Genomic DNA, 21,745 nt, shown 5'->3' on the forward strand with positions numbered 1-21,745 from the left:
TGTGAAGCTCTCCTTTAAAAAGGGGGGAGGGGGTCGTCTTCGCACAACCACCAATTTTCTGAGCCATCTGTTAAATCTACTTGTCAGCAAGTTTGGGACAAAGCAATCCATCAACCTATCAAACGCTATCTCAATGCTCTGTATTTATTTAATTTTCTCAGTGTCAAAATGTCAAGGGCACCATGTGGTGGCGCTGTGGTGCAAGCGGCTGCATTGTCCGTACCACATTCGGGTCCCAAGTGGGGACCCGGGTTTGAAACCGACCCACAATCATTTCCCGATCCCATCCTATCTCTTTCCACCACTTCCTGTCACTCTTCAAGGGCATTATTTGTACAATGATTTGACTAAGTAAAACATATTTGGATATAACAGTTCAATCAACAGATTTGTTTGCCTGTAACTTTGATTTTGCATTTGAAACACTGTAACTTTGATTTTGCATGTGCTTTAAATCAAATGTTCTCAAATTACACAGGCCTATTTTCAAATTGCATTTTGTCATATAAAATGTAGAATTTAATTGTGATCCATGTATGCACAGAAAATGAAAATGTCAAGAGTTGTTTTGTAGGTTCTAAGTGTGTAAAGTAAATTTTAATGATTCATTGGCAGACTCCATTACCTATTATTATGAGTGAATCATGTATTTTCATCATGGGAGTTATAGCTATTTCTTTAGCTGACACCTTCATCAAAGGCGACGACTTACATGATTCTTCAAAATGTATTTGACTTGATCAGTTTCTGCAAATACAATGCACAGTCTGGGCTACTTTCATACTTAAACTAACGTGAGATTGGTACACTATGCCTTTAAGAGTTTACAAGGGTCCGTGGCTAGGCAGCCCTGCCAGTGAAACTTTGGAGGCCAGGGAAGAACTGCGCTGGAGTTGGGATTGCGAAGGAAGTGACGGTGAGTGTTAGGTAAAAAAAAAACAGTTGAGAAGAAAAACAGAGAGCAAGACCGAGGCAGCATGCACAAGTCTCTGAAAGAAACTGAGAGGTGTCACACTGCGTCTGTAATTACCGCCCGGAGCTGTCGGAAGTTCCTGAATGAGAAGTCAGATCGGAGTGAAAATCTGAGATTGATTTCGCGTCGCGCTGAGCTGTAGTTCACTCAAAAGAGAATATCTGCCAGTACATTCACAGAATGCTCCGCTTTCTATACTACTTCAAAAGTATGGAAACAAAACAAGGACCTATATACCAGCAGCGCAGAGGATCGTGGCTATGTTCCAAGGTTGGCGGATTGAGATAAGTTTAGTATTTTGTGAGCTTGAACTGGGACGTTTCGGAACTCCTTATCAAGAATCAAGTCAAGTCTGCTTCTGCGATTTGTTGGACGTTTTGGGATGTTTGCGAGGTGGATTTTACGGGTTTCAGTTCGGATACGTTTATTTCTCTGGGTGATAAGTTTAATTACACTGGGATTTTGCTCAGAATTAAAGGTGCGTGTACGCTTAGCTGATGGACAAATCACTAATGAAGTTTTAGAGGCGGACAGTGAGCGCGACTCCATCACTTTGGAGTACAAACAAGGAGATGGCACACTTATAACTTTCGTCGCTGATTTTAAGCAGGTAAGTTGATGTGCGTGTATATAGGCCTATATTTAATACAATGTATATTTCCTCATGTAAAGTTAAAAAAAAAAGTTTACCACATTTTTACCACTGCCGCTGGTAGGCTATTCTCAACAAATTTTTAGTTTTGGGTCAAAGAGTAGTTTTCACAGTCCCAGTAAAACACTTGAGTTTCTAAATAGCACGAAATTAATTATATATTTTATTTTAGGATCTGACTTAACGTTTACTTTTGTTCCCTCCCTTGATTCTGAAATCACACTGAAACAAGGTGTATGATGTCTGGTGTGCCATGAAAATAAGTGAACTTTGGGTTCTTTTGTGTCTGAATTGAGACAGTTGCTGTCATCTACAACTGTACATGCTGTCCATTCCAGCCCGGTCCTCTAGATGTGATCTGTGATTTTGTTCTCACACACTGTCATTTTAGGCATTTCTGTGGCACCGTGTTATCCACATTTCGTAACCTGGTGTATTAAATAAGGCCACTGATCCAACAGATCAATTGTTTTTCACCCAGATGGCTGGAAATGAATGATTATTCAGTACTTCACATCAATTCAGCATTCACAGAATAGAAACAGACACTAGAATACATCTGGCAGGGGTCTGACTGTTCTTAGCCACGTCAGGGCTGGAACCATTCTAGAAAAGCTCGCTGTGGAGATACTCTGCATTGCTCATGGTGATGTCTCCACTATATCGTCCATGCAAAGACTGATTTATGATCCTTTTCCACTGTACTGTAGAGGAAGCAGAAAGCATGAGTCCTCTCCTTCTCCTCTCTTCCTCCTCTCTTCCTCAACTCTCTCTCTCTCTTTATCAGTTGCTTTTGGGGGGCCTCTCTCTTTCTTCTTCTCGCATGTGTTTTTCATCTGAGACTCAGGCTATCTCTGGGACTTTATGGAAATCTGAATGAGCTGTGACGTCCATTCCTCATGCTGGATTTGCAGCAGAACTATGCAGACTTGTGATGTTACTGAAGGTCAACTGTTAGGGAGGAAGTTGGTATAGAGGAAGATGCTGTCACCAACACCAAGAGTTCAGTAACCAGCTGGCAAGCATACTGATCATAGGGCACCTCTGTACTGTAAGCCACTTTGCATGATATGATATCATCTGCTAAATCAATAAGCGTGTCCTTAAATCAGACTGTACGGGCTTAGGGCGAAGTGTCACAGGTCACTACTAGACCATACTAGACCACCAGTTAACTCTTTAGAGCTGTGCTTCCTCCATACTGTGTTAACTGCATGTAGCTGTGCTTAGTCTGTACATGGACGGATTATGAACTTTCGGGCCCCTGGGCCCACATGTATTAAGGGCTCCCCGCTAATTGTCGCATATGTGGAAGGGGGGTTTAGGGGTCCTCCATCAGAATTTTTTCAATTTGTTTGATGTGATTTCCTGTATTCTGGTGCATTTTGGGGATGGCCAATACTAAATTCAATCAGATTCATAGCCTACATCCTGATGTGTTGATATTGAGGCAATGATTCCATGCAAAGGCTTGGGCTTCAGGGCCCCCTGACCCCTTGGGCCCCTGGGCCCGGAAGGCCCGTGCAGTAATCCATCCCTGAGTCTGTAGTGAGTTAACTGCACCTAGCTGTGCTTCCCCCATAATGAATTAACTAACTGCACGTGGCTGTGCTTCCCCCATAATGAGTTCACTCCACAGAGCTCTGCTTCACCTGTAATAAGTTAACTGCACGTAGTTAAGCTTCCCCCATAATGAGTTCACTCCACAGAGCTCTGCTTCACCTGTAATAAGTTAACTGCACGTAGTTAAGCTTCCCCCATAATGAGTTCACTCCACAGAGCTGTGCTTCCTCCGTAATGAGTATTACTGCAGTCCATTTGCATCTTCTCCCACATCTTCCTGTGATGTGGGTACTGAGGTTTCTCAGTTTCAGGCTGTGTGTGCCAAATGCTGGCCAGTGCTCCAAGGCCCACATGCCTCCCACACACCAGCCAGTTCTGGGCCAGCTGAGTGCCTCATCTGGGCCAGATCTGGGTTACACTGCCTATATACTGTAGGCTACGCTCCCAGAGACGGTGTTATGTTCAAGCCAGCTGTGTGTTTATTGTTTATTGTTTACCCCTGCTGGGGCTTTCTGTAAGCACAGTCATGTGATGTTTGCTGGAGGGAAGGCGCAACATGAGAGGGGTAGTGCATATGTGTGTGTGTCTGTGTGTGTGTGTGTCTGTGTGTGTGTCTGTTTGCTGGTGGGAAGGCACCACGTGCTTCGCCTCATTAACCTGATGAGTCACTCAGAGCATCAGCGGTCAGAGCAGGAGGAGGAATGGGCCCAGACAGCTCATTTACATGCACACATTTACTACCACATTTACATGCACTGCTGTCCTAAAGCTCAGCCCCTTTAAAACACATAATTCAATTCACATTAAGCTCACCAGTTATTTGGTTATTTAAAACTGTTTAAGGCACTCGTACACATACACACACACACACACACACACACACACACACACACACACACTCTCGCTTTCTCACACTCAATCTCCAGGAGCTGCGTCATGCGTGGCCTGAGGCATTGCGTTCTAACCAGCTGAATGAAACCGTAATTACCATAGAACTTTGGCCACCGGGATAATCATTACCCTCTGACTGGAGTGGACAGTGGTGGCATAACAAACTGAGAGAGGGAGAGAGCGATATTAGAGACAGAGAGAAATGAGAGCTAGAGTGAGAAAGAGACAGATAGGTATATTAAACAGAGAGAGAGAGAGAATGAGACTTTGAGTGATGGACTGATAAAGAAATGGAGTGAAAGAAAATGGCAAACATTAGAGAGAGAATATTAATGTGTGTGTGTGTGTGTGTGGGGGGGGGGGGGTCATATCATGAACAGGATGAGTCTGGGACTGAATTCAAGTGGCACGGTGTCGCGTTTCCCCTGGGATGTTTCTCTGTTCCCCTGAAACTTTAAACAATAACTCCCACCATCTCTGCAATCATGTGCCAGACACACACACACACCCACACACACACACACAGACACACACACACAGACTTCTCTGATGAGCTCTCAGTCTCTTCATCACAAACAGATGTGCTCACAAAAAAAAAAAATCAAACAAATAAAAAAACAGGCCAAAAGACAAACTGAAAAAAGACACCAGTCCTACGCATCTGTTGAAAAAATGTCTCTCAGTTGTGTGTCTGCGTGTTTAAGACCCATCAGGCCCTGCAGGATGTGCTGGAACAGCCACTAGTGTGTGTTCACACCAAGGCTAACACACAGACACGCGCTTCCCTATGTGACCCATGTGTGAATGAGCCCACTGGTATTCTCCCATCTCTGTCCTCCCATGTGGCCCATGCAGTATTGGTGTCCATTTGTCCTTCACTGATCTTAGTTTTTTATAACGTATGGACCCTTTCAACAAGGTAAACAAAAACAATGCTTGAACGTTCTATTTGGGCCCCAATCTACTTCCTCTGCATTAAGATAACATATGGAATGTTGAAAAGGAAGTCTTGTGGGTGAAAGGGTCCATAGGATCTCCGTCCAGACACATGTTTGCAATTCCGGAACCTTGACCACATCCCTGAATCCCTGAAGCGTGGATCACGTGACCATTTGCTCAAATCACATGACCATTCACACAATTGTCAGCACTTTTAAAATGCAGAATTTCACTGCACTACATGCTACTAAAAAGTTGTCATGGAGAGTGAAGAACCATCAGACTGGTGATGTCCATGGAGTTTTCAAATTAAAACGAGGCCAAGAACATTTTCAAATTATTCCATTTCAGGGACTTGAAAACACTGGAGAAGAGTAGATGTGTGTGTGTGTGTGTGTGTGTGTGGGGGGAGAGGTGAAGATGATCATGTGTAGACAAACAAAAGTGTTCTGGATTCAAACAAACAATGGGATAGTGTGGATGTAGCCTTAATGTGGACACACAGTGGCCATGAGGAGTCACTTGGCTAACTGTGGATTTGAATTGGCAGTTTCTCCACACACCCACCTTTGTGTGTGTGTGTGTGTGTGTGTGTGTGTATGTGTGTGTGTGTGTTTGTGGTGCTTGGCCTTTATGAACATCTCCCCACTGGGCTATCCATGACCCGCTTGGCGGCGTACCAGCCCCTCTCCCTTCTCCTCTCCCATATCTACCCCTAACCTTGGGCAAGTGCATGGAAACTTAGAGAGAGAGAGAGAGAGAGAGAGAGAAAGGGAGGAAAAAACTAACTTGGACCTTGCCGATGTCCATGAAATTAACATTGGAGCATTGTTGTATGTGTTTCAATGTTGCAGTGATAAATCGGTGAAAGGTGCCGTGTGTGTGTGTGTGTGTGTGTGTGTGTGTGTGTGTGTGTGTGAGTGTGACCCTTCAGTAGAGGCTTTCAGAGGCATGTTTTGGGCAGGCAGCTTGACCTCCTGGCCCTATAGGCTCCAGAGTGTTGAGCAAGTAAATGCCTCTACACAGCAGACCTGTGTGTGTGTGTGTGTGTGTGTGCATGTCTTTTAACACACCGTGGCCTCCAAATGGCCACACCATTCTGTTGTGTCACTTGTAGAAACTTGCCTGCTTTACTCTGGTATTGTCACCTGTTCCCGTCAGAGGTGTGCCAGAAGATGACTCTGGGCATGAATGGAGGGATGGGTATGTGGTGTACGTGCGTGCGTGCGTGCGTGCGTGCGTGCGTGCGTGCGTGCGTGCGTGCGTGATTGTGAGTGTATACAAAATCTGGATTATTCAGAGTGAGTGCATGCATGGATTGTCAAGATGAGTCACTGTGTGTGTGTGTGTGTGTGTGTGTGTGTGTGTGTGTGTGTGTGTGTGTGTGTGTGTGTGTGTGTGTGTGTGTGTGTGTGTGTGTGTGTGTGTGTGTGTGTGTGTGTGTGTGCGTGTGTGTGTGTGCGTGTGTGCGCATGCCCTGGCCTGGTCTTTCCCGCTCTGCCCTCTGCACTTTAACCATATTTCTGAGAATTTCGTGAAAAGTGTCGCAAGCCAAATTTGCTGGCACTCAATAGCTGTGTGTGTGTGTGTGTGTGTGTGTGTGTGTGTGGTGGAAACTGTGTTATAAACAGAAAGAGTAATAAATAGCAGTAGAGGATCTTAAAAGTATTAGTGTTAAAAGTTTAGTGATTTATGACAATTATTCAGATATATGAAGATGAGAGAAGAGGGTGAAAGAATATAGTTTTAGAATTTAAGGGAGGAACAAAGAGAGTGTGTGTGTATGTGTGTGGTTTCCTTCAATTGCCTGGCCTTCTCTCTCTCTCTCTCTCTCTCTCTCCCCCTCTCTCTTTCTCTCTTTCTCTCTCTCTCTCTTTCTCTTTCTCTTTCTCTTTCTCTCTCTCTCTCTCTCTCTCCCCCTGGGCTGTGGTCAGCTCCTCTCTTCTTTGCTCTGTTCTCATGTGCTGGGCTGCTGTGCAGCTCAGATGTATGCCTCTGATATGTTAGCGTGGGCCTGACAGATGTTGGGCTCTGGAGTGCAGCAGATAATGGAGCTATCCCAGTTTCCCACAGAACAGACGGCCGACAGACCAGAGCCGCGCTCAGCCCCCCCCCAACCCCCTCCCCGACGTTCCTCTTCACTCCTCTCCTGGCGCGGCACCTTTGAACTTCCCTGTCAGCTTCTTCACAATACAACCCCCGCAGTCACACACACACACACACACACACACACAAAGCAGCCAAAGCATGCTGTTAAAGGGAGCTCTCTAGGGTGTGTCCTGGCTCAACTTGACTCTTTCTCTCTTTCTCTCACACACACACACACACACACACACACACACACACACACAAACACACACAAACACACCACCAGTCCGGAAGGCCACAAATAAAAGAGTTATCATAAAACAAGGTGTGTTAAGTGAAATGAAAGCTGGTTGATACTCTTATGCGCAGTTTGAATAGAGGCTGCAGTAGTGGTGTGTTTCCTATTGGTCGGCTCTTTGAGAGTTTATGTTGAGGCAAATGGCAGAATGACAGATTTGAGCTCCAGGTTTGCAGTTTTAGTGAATGATCTGGACAGACATTAAGCAACCCCCACACCACCACTCTTGCCATAGTGTAGAACAGAACATGGAAACAGTTTTATTTATTAAAAACTCACAAGTTTTAGAACTCTCTCTCTCTCTTCTCTCTCTCTCTCTCTCTCTCTCTCTCTCTGAAGTTAATGTACAGCATCTGGTTTGTGCATGCTGAATGAATGCTGTGGACACGGATAGTACACAGTCCTCAGCTTTCTATCTCTCTCTTAATCCCTTTCTCTCTCTCTCTCTATCCCTCCCCCTCTTTCTCTCTCTCTCTCTCTCTCTCTCCCTCTCCCCCTCTCTCTCCCTCTCTCTACCCCTCCCTCTCCCTCTCTCTCTCTCCCTCTGAGGTGAGTTCAGTGTCTGGTTAGAGCTCACTGAGGACTGCAATGTCAATGAAGTCTGCAGAGTAAACAGTGTCTCTCAAAGCCATTCTCTTCGCTCAGGGAAGGTGTGCTCACCCTAGATGACACCAAAAACAGGTTCACTGGAGACAGGCTAACTGTTGCTGTGCTATGCTGATCCATGATGAGCCTGTGTGTGTGTGTGTGTGTGTGTGTGTGTGTTTCAGTGAGGAGGAAGTTGAGTTCCTCTGCGTCAGCAGCATCCTCCTACTCGTTGTGCTGGAAAAGTCTACATCTGGTGAAGTCACCCGAGTATAGTCCTGGTCCCACAGTCTGACATGTTGGTGTTGAGCAACAGATGTGCGTGTGGATATATGCAAATGCAGATATGGAATGAGTGTTAAATGGAAAACACTGTTGCCCTCTCTCTGTGGATGAATGTGTCAGAAGTGAACCGGTCAAACCAGGGGGGTGGAGAGTGTGTGTGTGCGTGTGTGTGTGTGTGTGTGTGTGTGTGTGTGTGTGTGTGTGTGTGTGTGTGTGTGTGTGTGTGTGTGGTGGGGGGTGGGGGGTGGGGGGTGGTTCCAAGTATGTGGCTTAGTGACTTGTCTGGGTGAGTTGATTCAGGGTACTTAAAATCTCCTAATAAAAGAGCCATTTGGCTTCATTCTCATTGGGTCATTCCACGTCAGTTCAACCAGGGCCCACGCACTTAGGTCTCAAAAAATTCTGAAAAAATTACCAGGTGTACCTATGTTACCCAGGAGACGCACTGTAAAATTACTCTTATGTAAGATCAATACTTTCCAAGATACAGCCAGTTTTACAGGGGGAGGGGGGTGTCGATTTTGTCCAGCCTCTTTTTTTTGTCAAAGTTCACAAGCCCACAGCGCAAGAACTAAACCATATAGGAGGCTTAAATTTTGCTTGGTGGTACATAAATAGGAATAGTATGTAGCAAAATCGTCACGTTTGGTCTGGATAATCCTGCATGGTCATAGCTGTCCCTCAAAGTTGATACAAATTTTATTGGAGTTTTTGGCTGGGCTCTGTTTAAGCCTTCAGAAGACATATTTGTACTCAACATAGGCTCTTGATTTATTTTCCTTACTGAGATAAGTAGAAACACTCTCACAAAAAGCAATGAACAGAAAATAAATCCCTTCAGGGTCTGAACAGCAGACCTCACAAGTCGGAAAAATCATTTTGGTTATCATTTTCAGAGCACCCAAACACCTTGTGGGAATATACAAAGATTTTTTAAATATGTTTTTCCTTATTCTCCATGATCCCTTCTTTTTGAAAACACCAATTTGACTTGTCTTATGCAAATCTTTCTTTTTTATTTTCCACCCTGAACATGGGCAAAATGCCCCATTGACATCAATATGTCAATGGGGCAAAGAAAAAAATATTTAAAAAATCTTTGTATATTCCCACAAGGTGTTTAGGTGCTCTGAAAATGAGAACCAAAATGATTTTTTAGACTTCTAAGGTCTGCTGTTCAAACCCTGAAGGAATTTATTTTCTGTTCATTGTTTTTTGTGAGAGTGTTTCTACTTATCTCAGTAAGGAAAATAAATCAAGAGCCTATGTTGAGTACAAATATGTCTTCTAAAGGCTTAAACAGAGCCCAGCCAAAAACTCCAATAAAATTTGTATCAACTTTGAGGGACAGCTATGACCATGCAGGATTATCCAGACCAAACGTGACTATTTTGTTACATACTATTCCTATTTATGTACCAGCATGCAAAATTTGAGCCTCCTACATGGTTTAGTTCTTGCGCTGTGGGCTTGTGAACTTTGACAAAAAAAAGAGCCCGAACAAAATCGACACCCCCCTCCCCCTGTAAAACTGGCTGTATCTTGGAAAGTATTGATCTTACATAAGAGTAATTTTACAGTGTGTCTCCTGGGTAACATAGGTACACCTGGTAATTTTTTCAGAATTTTTTGAGACCTAAGTGTGTGGGCCCTGGTTGAATTGACGTGGAATGACCCCATTGCAAAACAAAGCCAAAGGGGCTCCTCTTTTTAAAAGTTTTACCACTTACCACGTACCAGGTTTACCACCTACTATGAGTTCATGTACCAGGTCTGTCACTGAACCATGTGCTTGGAAAAGCGCCCAGGTGGCTGAGAGGGGTCCAGAGTGCGGCTCAACCTCACGCTGTCCGGATGTACACACATGCTGAAAGCACTTCTGTTCATTTAGCAGACTCATTCATCTGCTTTTAGTCACTTTCGTCACTTATCTGCTGCTAGAGCACAGGTAAGTGTGTGTGCTGGCTGTGGTGCAGGCAGCGTCTCTCCAGACTGGTCCTCTGTGGTGAGCGGATGCAGAGGAAGCGAGAGCAGGATTGTGGGGTGTGTCTGTGTGTATGTGTGAGTTAGAGAGAGAGAGAGAGCGTGTGTGTGTGTGTGTGTGTGTGTGTGTTTCGTGTAGGCAGCGTCTCTCCAGACTGGTCCTCTGTGGTGAGTGGATGGATAGTGTGTGTGTGTGTGTGTGGTGTGTCTGTGTTTGTGTGTGTGTGATACTGGAAGCGTTTCTCCAGACAGGTCCTCTGTGGTGAGTGGATGCAGAGGGAGCGAGAGCAGGAGTGTGTGTGTGTGTGTGTGTGTGTGTGTGTGTGTGTGTGTGTGTGTGTGTGTGTGTGTGTGTGTGAGTGTGTGTGTGGGGGGTGTGGGGGGCGGGGGGTGGGGCGAGAGCAGGAGCAGCGATCTCATTACATGCTGAAATGCAGCGTAGGCACAAACAGCACAGAGCTGTGCACTGAGAGAACTGCCCTTAGATCAACACTGCACTGGAGCCGGGTCACTGCAGCCAAAACACACAGGCACCGACACACACTCACACACACAGACACGTACACTCACACGCACACACATATACACACACACAAACTCACGTACACACGCACACAAACTCTCTCACACAGATACATATACACACAGACAAACACACACACACACACACACACACACACACACACACACACACACACACACACACACACACACACAATTTCCATGAATTAAATAAAGGTTGTATGAATGAATGAACACTTCCACTCATCTTTCAAATACTTGGACTTACACACAAACATGCTCAAACTGACATATACACTCAGTCATATTACACACACAGATACAGATACATAGAAAAGAGGACGTTGCCTCTAGAGATGTCCTCTCGAAACCCCAGCATTGCACGGCGTCTGGTGAAGGCGCCCCGTATTTAATAAGCCACGTCCACCTTTTGTCCCGCGGTTTGGTTTTCCTAGTCTCCCGCTGAGCATGTTCTATTAATCTGATTTATGAAGTGGTCCCTCCGGCGGCAGAACTCTTGTCTGGGTGCTCCGTGGCCTCATGTTTTCCTCTAGGGGGGATAGGGTGGGGAGAAGGTGGGGTTGAAGATTACTCTTCTGAGGGGTGTGTGTGTTTGGGGGGTGTATGTATGGGGTGTGTGAGTGCATGCAAGGCTGGTGGGGGAAGGGGGGAGGGGGGTTTAAGTTAACTCTTCTGAGGGTTATATGTGTGTGTGTATTTGGGGGTTGCATGTATGGGGTGTGTGTGTGTGTGTGTGTGTATGTGTTTGCAGGGTGTATGTATGGGGCGGGGTGTGTGCATGCGTGTGTGTGTGTAGGGGGTGTGTAAGTGCATGTAAGGCCAGGTGTGAGGAGCATCACATTCCTGCTGTGAGTCCTCCTATAATTAGTCTCAAGTCAAGCATTTCTCCTCCCAGCCTCCTTTTCTTCCGGGCCTTTTGTTGGGGGGTCTGGACCCTTTCGCCCCTATGTGCAACGGGTGTGTGGGTGTGTGTGTGGGTGTGTGTGTGGGGTTTGGGGTGAGGGGTGAAGGTGAGGTGTTGTTTGGGGTGCGGATCAGGTAGTGCACCTGTGCCTATTCAGGGTGGTGCGCTTCACCGGACACAAGTGCAAACATCTCAAGCATCTCAAAACAAGTCCATCCCCCAACTCCTCCACCTCCTACTTCTCATCCACCTTCTCCTCCTCCTCCACCTCCTCCACCTCCTCCACCTCCTCCTCCTCCTCCACCTCCTCCACCTCCTCCTCCTCTGCAGACAGGGCCCTGTGGGGCGGTGGCTTCGAGTTTGTTTTACCATCGTGCCGTGGAAGTGGGGTGAGCTGCCTCAGGCCAGCTGCTGCTGCTGCAGCTGCCGCCAGCGCCTCTGTTGTTGAGAGTCGCTCTACTCCACTCTACTCCGCTCTACTCCACTCTGCTCTACTCTGCTCTGGTCGGTGGGCACGCCTTGACGTTTGTTTGTTCTGCCGCTGGCTCGCCGCCCGCTCTGCTCTTTACGCCGCGCTGCGTGTGTATGGCGCCGTGTTTTTAGGCGCTCGCTACTTCTGTGAAGTGAAGCAGAGCAGGAATTCTTTCTCCAGAGGTATTGCGCAAGGAGGAACAACACAAGAGGCAGGCCTGGAGAGACCAGTCTGTAGGCACACACCGTGTCACCTCACACCTCTGAGGTGAAATCCCATCAATCTCCCACTCACTTTCTCTCTCTCTCTCTCTCCTGTCTCTCTCTCTCTCTCTCTCTCTCTCTCTCTCTCTCTCTCTGTCTCTTTTTCTCTCTCTCATTCTCACCCACTCACTTTCTCTCTCCCTCTCTGTCTCTCTATTTCTCTCTCACTCTCTCACTCAGTCTCTCTCTCTCTGTCTCTTTCTCTCTCACTCACTTGCTCACTCTCTCTGTGTCTCTGTCTGTCTCCCATTCTCTCTATTTCTCACTCACTCGCTCACTCAGTCTCTCCATCTCTCTCTCTCTCTCTCTCTCTCTCTCTCTCTCTCTCTCTCTCTCTCTCTCTCTGTCTGTCTCTTTCTCCAGTCATGCTAAAGACATTAGAGAAAACCTCTGTGATGTCTCTACAGTGACCCCGTCCACTGCCTGGTTGAAATAAGTGGAGTTAATCTGCAGGCCTGGCCCTGGCGCGCTCCCAGCGTCCGACTTTATCAAACAAACAGGGTCTATGCGGGGGGATTGGCCAACAGGAAGTGGGGCAGAGCCCCTGGAGACGCTTGGCAGAGGCCTGCATTGTGAGGGATCAGAGGGGGCAGTGTGGCAGGGGCTGGAGGTGTCCACAGGCCGGAAAGCGCTGGGCCGTGGCCAGGGACAGGCATTCAGGGCTGGGCAGGGTGCAGGGAGAGATCCCTGGGCCTGGAGCTTAGCTCCTGGAGCCGGAGTCGGAGCTCTTCTGTCTGGGGCGAGGCAGCGCTTTTCATTTCAGACAGCTTTGGACTTCATCTCGGCAAGATTTGTGGCTCACTTTCTTTTCTATTTCATTTTCTTTTTTCTTTTTTTGTTGATGGCTAAGTCTGACTCAGCTGTGCCGTGGGTGAATGTAGAACTTTATGGAGCACAGAATGCACGCACCATCTCTATTTTTGAAAGGTTGACTCAATCTAAATTCAATAAAGCTCACATCTCCTTAATCTTTGAAGATGGTCTGGCTTTGAGTTCAACTATAAACACTAAGTGTGGAAGGATATTTTTTTGCGAAACCGGATCTTCAAGTCGTCTCCGCATATAGCACCATACAAGCCCACTCTCTGTAATTATGGCTGCATGAGAGGGAGACCTGGGAGTGATTTAGACCTCATGTCATCAGGCAGTAATTATTACTCTCGAGCACTCTACCAATAAATCCATACTCCTTGCGGGAGCACAGAGGTGTGTGTGTGTGTGTGTGTCTGTCTGTGTATCTGTGTGTCTGTGTGTGTGTGGTTTTAATACTGCTTAAAGTGAGTTATGCTTAAAGTGAGTGTTTCCTCATGAGTTACGATGTTTGTGCAGCGTTTAGAGCGAGCCAACAGGGATATTCTCTCTCTCTCTCTCACACACACACACACACACACACACACACACACACACACACACACACACACTCCTAAGGCAAAAACATGTCTGTGTTTGGCAACCAGCAGCAGGCATTACCTAACCGCCTACTGTCTGCTGTCACCTGAGTGTGAGGAAGCCGCTGCGATGGAAGGCTTAGGATCATCTAATAACGTTACTAACAGCAGCGTACCTGTGACAACACGCTCTGCACTCCAGAGGGATTTCATTTTTTGATATTGTGTGCCAAGGCCCTGATGTTGTGATCGCGTGGTTGCATGATGCGGTGTTTGTTGTGGAAAGTACACTAGTGTAGGTGACGTAGCACTTAACCACAAACTGTTACACTGCCAAAACTGCACCCTTCACCTGTGGATCAGTCAGTGTGTGGAAGTTGTGTTTGTGCCCACTGAGTCGTGAGTGGCGGCATTGTGTAACCGGGTCTGTTTTCATAACTGAGGGAGTGTGAATCTGAACTGTTGATTCACCTTGTAGTGAAGGGTCATTCAGTGGCTAGTGGAGGCATGTTCCTACACAACAATGTTGTGAGGGTAGCCAGTCACCATTCAGAAAAGTTCAGCATTGGGCACGTTCATTCTCACAGATGCGAACTAGCTAGTCAAGTGCTTTATCACAGTGACCAAGCTGGGCACGTTCATTTTTTAGAGATGGCTCCGCTCAGCCAGTAATATTCTTTCACTGAGTGCCAATATGGCCGTTCCTCAGATCGTTCCCACTTTGGTCCAGCTCTTTGTGTGTCCCATGGTGAGGGTCATCTGGGCATGTTCAGTCTCCCACAGGGTCAGCTAGTCATGTCATGTGCCTTCACAGACGGGGGGGGGGGGGGGGGGGGGGGGGGTCAGATGGGCACGTTCACTCTTACATGGGGTCATCCACCCAGTCATGCTCTCACACAGTGGGGGACAATTGTGTTCACAGCATGAGAGGAGCAGCTGGGCACGTTCAATCTCACTCAATCAGGGTCAGATAGTCAGATAGTCAACCATACCCCCCCCCCCCCCCCACACACACACACACACACACTCAGGGCTATGTTCCCAGTAAAGCCATTCCCAGGCAGAGCAGGCCAGCTGAGGCTACCGGAGCCTGATGAAGATACACACAGGTGTGTGTGTGTGTGTGTGTGTGTGTGTCCCTGCTGGTGGCACTCTCTTGTCTTTCAGTGAGGTGCTTATTGGGGGACTGATGCCTCTGCTTCCCTGTAATTACAGTATGTGTGTGAGAAAGAGAGTGTGTGTGCGCCAGGGGCTATATAACCCCCTTCACAGTCACACAGAAACACAGTCAGACACACCCACACACCCACACACCCACACACACACACCCACACACCCACACACACACACACACACACACAAACACACACACACACACATGCTGAACCCGACACCACCTTGTTTATCTGCCTACTGGGAGGTCTCAGCACCATAGCCTCCTGTCCTGGGCCTAACGAAGAGTGTTGAGGGCGTGAGGGAGGGGGAAGAGGAGGGGAGCGTGTCCTCCCCTCCCCCATCGCCTGCGCTCCTTCACAGCCCTCCTGTGTTTGGGGATTGCTTCACGTCTCCTGTAGCTCCATAATGTAGAGAGATCCATTATTATTGTCTCTGCTTGTATTGCTTTGTAGTGAAACGGTTCCAGCTTCTGGTTAGCAGTGGAACTCTGAGGGGCCGACTGCTGCTGTTCGAGCAACACTATATGAGGACAGCTGGGGGGTTTCGTTAGTGTGTGTGTGTGTGTGACTGAGTGCAACTGGTGTTGTTTCAGTGTTAAGACTGCTTGTGTGTGTGTTTGCTTGTGAGAAGACTGTGTGTGTGTGTGTGTGTGTGTGTGTGTGTGTGTGTGTGTGTGTGTGTGTGTGCGTTGTTTAAGCCTAGTGAGGGAGTAGCCTCTGTGCTGTCAGGATGGGGCTGTCTGAGATGTTGTCTTTAGCAGATAAGTGAGGGGGGTAATATTTACCAGCGCTGCTGACCAGATGGAGACCTCTGGGAGAGGATGCACAGCAAACAGAGCGAGAGGGCTTAGAGGTGTGTGTGTGTGTGTGTGTGTGTGTGTGTGTGTGTGTGTGTGTGTGTGGCGTGTAGCTCACTTTGTGTGTGTGTGTGGATACTGTCCAAGTGCTGTTCTGGCTTGGGAATCAATCTCTGGAAGTCTCTGTCCCCTCTGGAGACTGTCAGACTGAGATGCCAGTGTGAAATACGGAGGAGTAGTGTGTTTGTGTTAGAAGGATATCTGCGTGTGTGTGTGGTGCAGGCAGCATCTCTCCATACTGGTCCTCTGTGTGTGTGTGTGTGTTCAAGAGCATATTTAGCACCCTATTTTGTTTGTCAGAGTTTGCTTGTAAGATAAGATATTTAATGTCCATTTACACAGAAATGTGTTGAGAATAATGTGTATTCATATGTGTCAGCATATCAGATGTGGGGGGGGGGGGGGGGGGGCAGGGTGAAGGATGGCAGGTTGATGAATGAGCTGACAAATCAGTGGTAGAGCATTTTGGTCTTCTCTCCTCTCCTCTCCTCTGTCCCCCGTTCTCCTTTCCTCTCTTTGACACTCCACCCCTCTGTCTCATTGTGCTGAGGATTTTATTGGTCTGGGGCTACTGCCTTGTTGCCAGCACCAGTAGAGGATCCCAGCTGTGTGTGTGTGTGTGTGTGTGTGTGTGTGTGCTGTCATCCCGTGTTCAGTCATTCAGGCCTTTGACTCCAGAGCCCAACTTGAAAATGTCATTCCTAATCCGAGCCAACTCCAAGAGTGGAAACAGCTTCTGTCTCCCTCGCGTTTGTGTCTGTGTGTCTCTCTCTCTCTCTCTGTGTCTCTCTCTCTCTGTCTCTCTCTGTGTGTGTGTGTGTGTCCATTTCCCTCCTCTACATGAATCACTGTGCCTTAAATAGAGCTTTTTCCCCTTTTTCCCTCTTCCCCCATTCCCTGGCTGGAGAGTGCAGTCCCTGACACAGCTGGGCTGGGATATCGCTCCCCTTCCACACTCCACACAGAGAGCTGTGCTGTGCTGGGCTGAGCTAACCTCCGTCAATAGAAAAGTGCAAACTGACATCTTTAAAACCCAGAGGCTAGACCAGCTGCCACGCAGACAGAAGATCTCCAGAAGATCTCTATTTAAGACAAAAAAATGCCTCTCATTTTTCCATTTTTTCCCCACATTTTTCCATACGAGAGGATGGGATCAAGTCAGGTCTAATAACAGGGCTGTGGGCATATGCCGTTTCTTGTGGTGGACTCTCTTTCTCTCTCATCATTCTCTCTCCTATGCTCGTGTCTAGCTATAGACACAAGGCTATAAGTATCAAGAGCCCTGCAATGATGGGGAAGATGGTTAAATATGTACCACTATTGCACAGTGCACTTAAATGGCCATTCAGACATTACTGTCTCTGCATGGCGCCAGTGATGATCAGACTAGAGCGATGAATGCCGAGGCTTGATCATCATATGTGCGTGACTCCATGAAGTGTGATTGGTGAGATATGTTATGTTGAGATACGCTGTTGATGCAGGCAGCTCACTGCGCCGGGATTAGTGTGGGCTTCACCTCACTGTGTGTACACGGTGTGCTGTGTGTGTTTCACTAATTCACGGATTGGGATAAATGCAGAGACCAAATTTCCCTCACGGGATCAAAAGAGTGTATATATACTTATATACTACTATACTTATTTATTTATGTGGTTGTGACTATTATTATCTATCTATCTATTAGCACATTGTTTGTATTGCCATGTGAAACATAAACTGTCTCTTTGTGAATATTTGGATGCTGTGGTGTTGTAATCACATTTACATTTATTCATTTAGCAGACACTTTTATTCAAAGCGACTTATGTCAATCATATTAAAAGGGCTATTGTTCCAAGAGCAATTCGAGGTTAACCCTTAAAGGTGTAGGTTTTTGAACATTCTAAGTTCCGCAACAATTGAAGGTTCTAAAATTCTATGTTGAATTCAATGAACCCAGATATTCTTTAGAATGTTAATTTCCCAACATTCCCGTCACACCGGTGTGACTACTCCTTTAAGGGTTAAGTGCCTTGCTTAAGGGCACAACAGCGGAACCCAGGAATTGAACCCTCAACTTTTCAGGCCACTGCATGCTAGCACAGCTCTGTAAACCACTACGCTACCACCGCCCTGGTGAGTAGCGTATGAGTCATTCCAAATAAGATAATTAAATGTGTGTGTGTGTGTGTGTGTGCGTTTAGGATGTGAAGATCTTCCGGGCGCTGATCCTGGGGGAGCTGGAGAGAGGCCAGAGCCAGTACCAGGCCCTGTGCTTCATCACACGCCTCAACCGCAACGAGATCATCCCCAGCGAGTCCATGGCACGACTCAGACAGGTCAGTACATTACACGCACACACACACACACACACACACACACACACACACACACACACACACACACACACACCAGCATCAGTGAGGTCAGTATTGCCTACTCACACACACCGCAGCCTACACACACACACACACACACACACACATACACACACATCAGCATTAGTGAGGTCAGTATTGCCTACTCACACATACAGTGCAGCCTACACACACACACACACACACACACACACACACAGACACATACACACACACACACATACGCTGTGAAACATAATTTTTGGAATTCTGGTGTATGACTTTCACTTGTCAGGAAGTGTGTGTAGAGAGTACAAGACGTTTCACAATGAGATGCTTGGGATAGAATGAGTTAGTGAGTGGCATGGGTAGCAGGAAGTGACATGATCGTTCCTGTTCTACAGAAAAACCCGCATGCAATCCGCACGGCGGAAGAGCGGCGTGGTGTGGAGCAGATGACCATGAACGTGGCGGTCAACCTGACGCGGAGCTGGCAGCTGAGCGCACACATCCACAACATGTGTAGCGTCGCCCGCGAGGCTGTCTACACGCGCGAGGCTGACGTCAAACACTGGCTGGAAAGAGGCAAGTGGAATGGCCCCATAATTATACACCATTCTAACACACACACACACACACACACACACACACCACGTCGCACTAGACATCCACACACAATTGGCTTACCACCCATCTTCACATCCATAAATACAAAACGCATTTCTGAAACTATGAAATCATCAGAAATTATACCATTTTATATTTGTAAACTGGTACTTTTGGGCTTTGCACATTTTTATATGTCAGTCTCACAGATACATCAGTGCTTTGAACATGTCCTATTTTGAGGGGTTGGCCTGGAGTTTCACTGTGTATGGTTCTGCACAGAAACAAACAAAAGTTCAATTTTGACATGGTCAGCTAGAGGCATGTAGGACAACAGTGCACAAAATCAGTAGTCAATGGAAATTCACTTTATAAGTAATCATAATTCACTGAAAATGAAATCAAATTATGACAAAAACTTTAAGTATCATAGATAAAGAGACATGATTGTAAGTACTGACATTTTATAACATCAGCAGAACTTCAGTAAAATACTGTAAAAATTGAATTGTGGAATAGCAAAGTTGTAATAACAGACAGTAATTCCAAGTGGAGAAAGTGGTAATAAACTTGGTGTTTGTGTTGTGCTCTGTCTCCCCCTGCAGGCGTGGAGGGCTCCATGTTTGAGCTGCTCCCTCAGGCGGCGGAGACACCAGGGTTGCAGAGCTGCTCACAGGCGCAGGACGTGTGGCAGGCGTGCTCTTGCTCCTTTAGCCTGCGGCTGGAGTGGTACCCCTGCCTGCTCAAGTACTGCCGCAACCGGGACACCACTGGCCGTGGCAACCCCTACAAGTGTGGCATCAAGAGCTGCAGCAAGGGCTACCACTTCACCTACTACGTGCCTCACAAGCAGCTGTGCCTGTGGGATGGCGAGGCCTAGCCAGTGCAGCAGAGAGAGAGAGACAGAGAGACAGAGAAGCATGATGGGATTGCTGTTTATAATCTCTACTTTATAATGATCAGCAGGACAGGGCCGAGTCCAACTCCTCCAGCTCCAACTCGATAATGTCACACTGTAAGTCCACCAGGGAGGAGGGGAGAGTGGAGGAGGGCAAGGCCTCATCAGGGGGAACTTCAGCATAAGTTCTGAGCTCCCAGAACAAGAGTCAGTGTCTTAAGCAGTCTAGTGCCTATGTGTGACGATCAGAACCATGTGTGTGTGTGTGTGATGGACACAGTCTTCCTTTGTGTGTGTGTATGTGTTTGGGAAAGAGGGGGGTGTGGGGGCACCGTTGCTCAAAAGAACTCTTTGTGCAATCTAAAGGGCCTCTTCTAATGTATATGCATATGGCTGAAGAAAGCAGCATTCTAACATGCCTGGGCTGTGAAATCAACCACTGGAACTACAGATCCCAAGATGCATTGCGTGGAGATGATTGAGGGATGAAGGAACTGTGAGCCAAGATATTTTTCATTTGTTTATATGTACAGCAGCTGTGTAGTCTTTGTATAGTCCTCTGCTACCTTGCTGGTTCACATCAATTCAGGTTGTTTGTATTTTATTTTGATTACTGTTCATTATTTATTTTGTTTGCAAAAAGAAATTATCAAAGAAGCTAATGTACAAAGTGGAAACCCATAACACCATTCACTCTGATTTCATGCTGTTTCCTGTTGTGTCACACTATCTGTTTAAATATTTCTTCTTGACCTATATTTCTCTTAGTGACGACTTGGTTAGTTAGTTTTGTGTTTTATGTGCATATTTTGTCTTGGTGTCTAACTGAAAGTAGAAGGGTAGAGTAACATGTCTTTAAGAGTATAAGGTAGGAGAGCCTTATGCCTTTGATTCTTGCATTCCCGTGGCCTTAATTTAATTTTTTTTTTTCTTCATTTACTTTGATTCGAAAATTAGTTAGGTGTGTGTGTGTGTGTGTGTGTGTGTGTGTGTGTGTGTGTGTGTGTGTGTGTGTGTGCGCGCGCGCGCGCGTGTCTGTCCATGTGTGTAATTTCACTCTTTATTACTGAATGTAGACTTTGAGATGACATAGATAGTGGACCAAAAGGGTTAATGCACATTCCAGTACACACTTGTCATCTGTAGGTGACTAAGAGTTCACCGTGATCTCACACAGTGACGTCACACTCTCTCGTTATGTCAGAACACCGGAACGGAACCCTTTAGTCACATAAACTAAACCTCACGTAACTCACATGTTTTATTGCAAGGATTTAAATCAAACCAAAGTCTACCTTTACAGAGGGAGTGAAGGGTGGCAGTGCAAATTAAGTTGATGGATGTGAGGCCGCTGAAAGCTTCACATGCCAATTTCTGTATTCTGTAAAAGCCGCCACTAGCTATTATGGGCATTGAACTTCGCTCTGTTGTCAGAACTGTGATATCAAATACAAAACTTTTGCTGTTACATCACACACAAATTGTTTTCTGTGTTTGTATTAATAATGCAGTATGTCGCTGGAAAGAGTAATGTTTTATTAGTTTTTTTTTCGCTGGAAAGAGTAATGTTTTATTAGTTTTTTTTTTCTGTCTGTTGTCTCACAAGTTCAAAGTGATGTAATTTTTTAGGTAGTGTAGGCCTAGTTGTAGAACTCATTAGAACCTGAAAAATAATGGTACTGCTTCTAATACATTTAACTTGTCGAACAATTTAAAATCAGATCACACCCCAACTGTCAAGCCAAATGATTGTGAAAGATTTCAGACTTTCATCCATTTTTGATAAACAAGTGCCTTAATACCGACATTTGTATTGATTGCTTTGTTAAGTTAGAGTGGACATATTTTTATATAAATATATTATGTTAGGACTCAATCCATGATGGCAGTGAGAATGAAGTAATAATTTTCAAATAAAAAGTATATCTTTACAGATGTCTCCTATTATTGTGTGTGTGTCAGAGATAGAGAAATAGAAAGATAGTTACTTTTCAAGTAATTCCATCCATATTCCATAGGCCACCATTTGTCATCACTGTTCCT

General features: G+C 46.2%; 1 protein-coding gene across 4 annotated transcripts in view; it reads left to right on the forward strand.

The window, feature by feature from the left end:
• The first annotated feature begins 922 nt into the window (after positions 1–922).
• The window catches only part of LOC121687882 (out at first protein homolog), a 35,137-nt gene continuing 14,314 nt past the window's right edge, over positions 923–21,745 (forward strand). The window contains exons 1-5 of one of the 4 annotated variants that reach the window (XR_006024443.1): positions 923–1,583; positions 18,046–18,180; positions 18,603–18,783; positions 19,410–20,502; positions 20,538–21,633. Coding sequence is in view for 1 of the 4 variants with exons in the window: in XM_042067036.1 (XP_041922970.1) it covers positions 1,356–1,583; positions 18,046–18,180; positions 18,603–18,783; positions 19,410–19,684 (819 nt within the window). In the remaining 3 variants the exon portion in view is untranslated. Of the gene's footprint in view, positions 1,584–18,045; positions 18,181–18,602; positions 18,784–19,409; positions 21,634–21,745 lie in introns of those variants that run through there. The other 3 variants (XR_006024444.1, XR_006024445.1, XM_042067036.1) reach the window with 3 other exon arrangements.

Source organism: Alosa sapidissima, chromosome 17, assembly GCF_018492685.1.
Source record: "Alosa sapidissima isolate fAloSap1 chromosome 17, fAloSap1.pri, whole genome shotgun sequence".
In the NCBI taxonomy this organism is placed as follows: Eukaryota; Metazoa; Chordata; class Actinopteri; order Clupeiformes; family Clupeidae; genus Alosa; species Alosa sapidissima.